The sequence below is a fragment of the Trachymyrmex septentrionalis genome, unplaced genomic scaffold, assembly GCF_001594115.1.
Source record: "Trachymyrmex septentrionalis isolate Tsep2-gDNA-1 unplaced genomic scaffold, Tsep1.0 scaffold106, whole genome shotgun sequence".
Taxonomy (NCBI): Eukaryota; Metazoa; Arthropoda; class Insecta; order Hymenoptera; family Formicidae; genus Trachymyrmex; species Trachymyrmex septentrionalis.
In genome coordinates this window covers 384,003-390,275 of record NW_017304185.1, presented here as the reverse complement: position 1 = coordinate 390,275, position 6,273 = coordinate 384,003, and the positions used below count along the sequence as shown (strand labels likewise).

Here is a 6,273-nt window from a genome sequence, read left to right as displayed (position 1 = left end):
AACATCTGCGCCGGCCTTTCCGATATCTTATATCCTGGCGGCACGATCGGTGAAAATTCGTGTATCGTGTGCGCGCTTTTGCCGTTGCTGTACGCAACCGCGGTCACATTGCACTCTACGCGGATAACGTTTACGTTCATTATGTTGATCGACATGTCCGATACGTGCCATCTTCGCGGTCGCAGTATGCGCTTCGACGAGAATCCCAGCAACGATCCAATGCTGTTGGGTTTGTCAAAGTTTATTCTGTACGCACATCTAATCTCGCATCTCATCGTGTTGTAGTTTATGCGGAGCGTAATCGGGTATTCTACATCCTCACCGTTATCATCATCATCGGCGTCATTGTTCTTATTGTCACCGCGCACTACATCAGCGGTTTCAAGCGCGTCGCGGTGAGGACGTTTCCGTAAAATCGCGCGTTTCAGAAATTCATTTATGTCTCGCACTTCGTACGAACCTTCGGGAATTGTAATTTCCGCATCATCTTTGGCAAAATAAAATTTGTTGTTCGAATTATTCACGTTCGGTATCGTGTGATAAGTCTCAAAAATCGCCAGACTGAGCTCGTAATCGCCGTCACTCAAATCTATGGCGGGAAAGTAGTTTGCCGCGAGGACGGTGCTCTTTCCGCTCAGCGTAAGCGTCAGCGACATGACGGTGTTCGACTAATACTGAAATTTCACAGCATCTCGCCGAGCTTTTTAAATTCACGCGCGTGTACCGTTTGTAGAAACCGCAGGCACATCTGTCCGCAGAAGCTCTGATCGTACGTCTGATAGGACTTACGATTGTACTCTATCGTCGTAGCACCGTTCCCGAAATATCGCACCAGTTCCTTGGGAGGTCGAAGATTACCGAAACTGTCAAAGTATACGACGCGGTTGTTCCTCTTCGCGTACGCTACCCAGTGAGTACCAGGCCCCGTTGCATCGTCCAGATTCACGATACCGCTTTCGTTTCGACGCACACCGCTCGTCGGTAACGAATTACGCATGAAAACGCTTCTAAAGTATGGTATGTGCATACGTCTCGCGAGCTCGTTTAATTGCACATTGGTAGTTGCGCCAAACGACATTTTTATCGTCTCTTTGGCGTTTTTTTTTTCTTTGCAGCTACACCCTGTCCATGTTTGTACGGTCCGAGATACAGTCCGCGGCCCTGTTCCATCGCGCGGTCGTGTCGTTGCAGCTCTTCGAGCTGACGTCGCGCGGCTTTGTTGTCGTTTACCGCTTTCGCCACGCTGGCCGCTCCGCCGATCAAGGATCCGAGCGCGCCCAACATTGGCAGAAACGGTAACACACCACCTCGTTTCGCCGTTGGAAGTATCCGCTTTTTCGACGTTTTTTTCTTCAACGTCGTCGTCTTCTTCTTCGATTTCATGCCCATGCCGATCTTGGTCTTGACTTTCATTGCTGCCAAACGGCAGCAGCGGCAGCTCTCTCGCCCAGAGCCGAATCACTCGCGGTAATGCGTTTCCGCGCCTTCTCGGCTAGTATATTGTCTGCCGTGTGTCTATCGATGAGATCGTTGCTGCGCGAATACGCAATGTCATGTTCCCGACACGCCGCGTCCAGCGGATTTATGCCCGCCGCGTCACCTCTGGCTAATCGCTTCGCAAGTCGAGTGCCTGGGCCGCAAAACTGGTAGCCCGGAATATGTAACTCGAAGGGAAGCGCGTTTACCGCTCGATTCAACAGACTACCGCCCGACGTAGACATTCGTTACAGTCCTTTATATTAGGTGCGGGACCGTCGATATGCGTTCGCTGCCACGGCTGATTGTAGTGCTCGTCGCACCGACGATAGGTTCGAACCTCCGAATCTGCCTTCACGTGTTTTGGAAGCCGGTCCCAGACGTGTTCGATGTAATCGCCGTACACGCGTAAGAGTACGACCTTCGGTATATATTGTAACTGTTTGGCGCTCAAGTTTCGAATATCAAAAGGATGACTCAGCGCGAGATACATTTTGCTACTGTGCGATTCGTGGGATTCGCACGTCTTTAAATAGTCGTTTGAGAGCGCACTGCCTGTAGTGTGAGCATGAAATTCGTGCTGCAACCGCTGACGATAGGCGTCACGAACTGTGACGCGAAATCGCGAATGATGGGAAGTAGCGCAAGCACGGTGAAATGCTGCCGAGTACTATACGCGCGATTATTTGCGGCCCGTCGAATTGCGGTAAAACCAATGTTCTCATAAGCTTACGCGAGAGCCCGAACGGTGTACGTTTCGAGAACGTGTACGTCTATTCGAAATCGTTGCAGCAGCCAAAGTATCGATATCTCGAAAATTTGTTTACGTCTATCGACGAAATCGGCTACTTTACGTTCTCCAACAACAGCGACGTCGTTCCACCGAGTGAGGCGCGCCCAATTTCTATTTTTATCTTTGATGACGTGCATGCGACAAGCAGGATGTGAGAATATTTTTCGATGGGTCGCCACGCGAACGTTGACTGCTTCTATCTCTGTTAGACGTACGCGAGGATACCTAAACATCTGATACGCGATAACGCGAACCTTCTGATCCTATTCAAACAGGACGGTACCAACTTGAAACACGTTTACAACGATCATGTAAATACCGACATGTCGTACAACGAATTTTGTGCGTTGTGCCACGCCTGTTGGCAACAAAAATATGATTCGTAGTGATAGACAAAGACAGTGCGCTCACAAATGGACAATACAGAAAAGGATTTAACGAGTTTGCGATACCGTAACGCGACCAGTCGATGCCGATACTTTGTCACAGACGAACATGGCAGATATGCGCGAGCGTGAAAAAATCGCGAGAGCGATCGAGAAGACGAGCGAGTCGATCCACAAGAAACATCGCGCTCTGAAGACTGGTAGAATCGAGGAGGACATCGCGTTGAACAGACGTTTTAAGCCTCTTATCGAGCCACTGCGACTTTTCGTCGATAGCTCCGACGTGCGCGCGAAAAAGAGAGAGTCGCGCGACAAAGATGCAGCGTCTGCCCATAAACGCGAGAGGAAGGAGGAAGAGGAACAAGAGGTGAGAGAAAAAGCGAGCGAGACGTTCGAGCGTTCCACGACTCTGCATAAATCCATGATCGATCGCACGATGATGTACAATCAATAACCTCCACCCCGCGTGCCAAAATCGTACCAACGATAGAGTCGTTGGAGAACGTTTTCGAAACGACGGAAGATTCGCTAGCGACGAAGATTTAAAATCAGCTGCAAACGTCGGAAGGTCGAGAGGCGTTACGAGCTGGTTTGGGTCAAAAGTACGTCTAGGCCGTCCTGAAGGGAGCGCGAGATAAAGAGAGCGGTTTAGATCGCGTGTACAGCGTTTATCTACACGAGGATGGGCTAATGTTTGGCAATAAACGTTTCGACGTGGATGACGCGGACAACATAATTATCGACGGCGTACGATACACCGGTACACCAGGTCTTTACGAGTTGATTTTCAAGAGAATTCCCGACGATGCCCTCTACACGGAAGACGATATGCACAAGTACAAGAGCATGCTGTTGGTGATGAACGCGCACAAACACAAGTATCATTCGCAGGGTCGATTATTGAGCAACAGAGGATACAAGTACAAACACGTAATCGCGCCGTTGATGTCGATCACACCCAAGAAACAGAAGAAATCTGGAAAGGGATTACCTCACGCAATGACATTGAACGACAACGCGATCGATTACGAGCACTGGGATGATCCCAACGAGCTGGTGGATCGTCTACGATTGCTCGACGCTGCGCACCGAGCAGGCAACAACGCTCACGGCAACGAGATGCTGTCGATCATCGAGGAACTTCGCGAAGCCGGTCTTATTATAAATTAAATTGCGTATTCATAAAACGAGTCAGTCGAGTGACACCAGCGAGAAAAATACTTAATTTCTTGTACTCTGTGTATTACACGTCGAATCATGAAAAAGAAGTCCGATGAAAAGAGAGAAAAAATTAGCGGAAAACGTCGGCTCGTCGAGGAATTGCACGCTCCGGCGAGAAGAAATTTTCCGCGAAGACGTGTCATAGTCCGGGGGTATGACGATCTGTGGCAAGCTGATATCGTTGAGATGCGTCCGTACTCGAGTTTCAACAGAAGCTACTACTACATACTCACCGTCATCGATGTGTTGAGCAAGTACGCGTGGGCCGTTCCGCTCAAGAGCAAGGGTGGAAGCAAGACGGCTAACGCTATCGCTGAGATTGTTCGAGAGATCGAAAGATGTCCGAAAAAATTTTCAAACGGATATGGGGAAAGAATTTTACAATGCAGATGTAGAGAATATCTTGAAAAAACACAACTTTAATCATTATTCCACGTATTGAAAGCGTTAGTGGTCGAGCGGTTCAATCGCACGCTCAAAAACGACATGTGGAAAATGTTTACACTCAACGGCAATTACAAGTGGATCGACGAGCTACCGCGTCTGGTGTCAGATTACAACGCGCGCAAGCATCGCACCATTGGCATGCGACCTTCTGACGTAACTTCTGCGATTGCCGAAAAACTTTTGGGCACAGCGTACAGTACGATAAAGATAGCGGGTCCTGCAAAATTCAAAGGCGATTCGGTACGCGTGAGCAAGTACAAGACAATTTTTGAGAAGGGTTACACACCAAATTGGACCACCGAGATATTTACGATCGTTAAGGTGTAGCGTACCAATCCCGTAACTTATCTACTCGAGGACTATCGTGGAAATTCCGTCGCTAGAGCGTTCTACGAGCACGAGTTGCATCGCGCTACTCATCCGGACGTATATCTCGTGGAGAAAGTGTTGCGCAGGAAGGGCGACAAAGTGTACGTCAAGTGGCTGGGATTCGATGGATCGCACAATTCATGGATACACAAAAACAATGTTATTTGATAAATTTTTAATTGATATATTTTGTATACACATAACAATATAAGAATATAAACGTGTAAAATATTTTTTTTTTATTATCCTTTCCATTTTTTAGAGTATACAGATATAAAATATACGTATATAAATGTACGATACATGAAATGAAAAAATAACAGTAATACATAAAACATAATAGTAATATTTATATAAAACGTTAAAACATAATGCGTAAATTATAATGATAATAGTACATAATAGTAACAGGTATGTAGATTGTACGAGAATATTTAAAAAAAATGTAAAAAGACATACACAAAGTACAAATTAAGATAATACATAAAGCATAATAATAGTAATACATATATGCTGTATGAAAATATAAAAAAAATGTAAAAACATAATAGTAATATAAATGTTGATATGTACATATATTACAAAAGTATCCGCCAATGTCCCCACGGTAACGTCTCCGTCGAATTCGGTACGACGTATCGTTTGTCATCGTATGGACTCAGAGCGATTTTCGATTCGGATATCATGTATACCTCGTGCAGTTTAGATCGTATACACGATTGACGAGTCATTTTGATCTCTTCGTTCAAACATCGAATGTAATCGTCGAACATTATCGTTTGCGCTACGACGTTATTCTTTATGCCTTTCACCTTTTTAGTGTCCTTCTTACCGTCCACCCTCACAGCGTACATCTTCGCTCTGAGACCAACGAATTCGGTCATTATCGCACCGTTATTTTTGTCCTTCATCAGACCGGGTACTTTTTTGTTCGGGAGAGGCATACCGTACTCGTTGTCCGTCGGATAATCGCTCGTGTCGAATCTAGCGATATCGCGTTTCATAGTCTCGTAAACGTCCTCGCACTCGACACGGTATATAAGGCTGTCTGTATCGGTGTACATTATTTTACATTTGTCGCGAAACAATGGTAACATATACTCGTGGTGAAATTCGTACAAGCAGACTTTCGATATGTCGAGTATACACATACCCACGTAAATCGGTTTGTCGAACTTCACCTCGAGTTTGCGCAGTTCGACGGCTATTAAATTTTCCGCAAAGACGCTACGGCTGTGGAAATTTGGATTTGCAATCATTGCTTCCGCACCGTACCGTTCATCCCATTTAGTTAATAATTTAACATCAACGTGGTTGCGCACATTCTCCATAGTTTTACCGAATACCGCGTTGTTCATTAATTTATATAAATTTTTTTCGAAATCGTTTTTCGCGCGCGTTCTGAAATTTGTATTAAGTTCAATGTAATCGCGAAGCCATGGAGATTGCGCGAATTGTAGCACCCGATGGATCTTTGTTACGCGAAGACCGTGACAAATACATTGCTGCAGATTGCGGTAGTGGATGACGTAACGCTGTTTATCGTACAGCGTCGCTAAAAGTTTATGTTCGCGCTTGCCG

The 6,273-nt window shown here is 46.1% G+C and overlaps 1 protein-coding gene across 1 annotated transcript; it reads right to left on the bottom strand.

Annotated features, from left to right (window-relative positions):
• Positions 1 to 3,876: 3,876 nt before the first annotated feature.
• LOC108745524 lies at positions 3,877 to 6,050 on the bottom strand. Its single transcript, XM_018481707.1, has 2 exons — positions 5,850 to 6,050; positions 3,877 to 4,149 (listed from the first exon to the last, which is right to left on the bottom strand). The coding sequence occupies exons 1-2, from the start codon at positions 6,048 to 6,050 to the stop codon at positions 3,877 to 3,879; spliced, it is 474 nt and encodes a 157-aa protein (XP_018337209.1).
• Between the last annotated feature and the right edge of the window lie 223 nt (positions 6,051 to 6,273).

Bases quoted from the DNA above. Each gene is read 5' to 3' on its own strand.
- LOC108745524 (XM_018481707.1), bottom strand. From the start codon at position 6,050: ATGAACAACGCGGTATTCGGTAAAACTATGGAGAATGTGCGCAACCAC. The intron at 4,150-5,849 runs GTGGGTATGTGT...CTTGCTCTTGAG, and splicing joins AGTTCGACAAACCGATTTAC to CGGAACGGCCCACGCGTACT.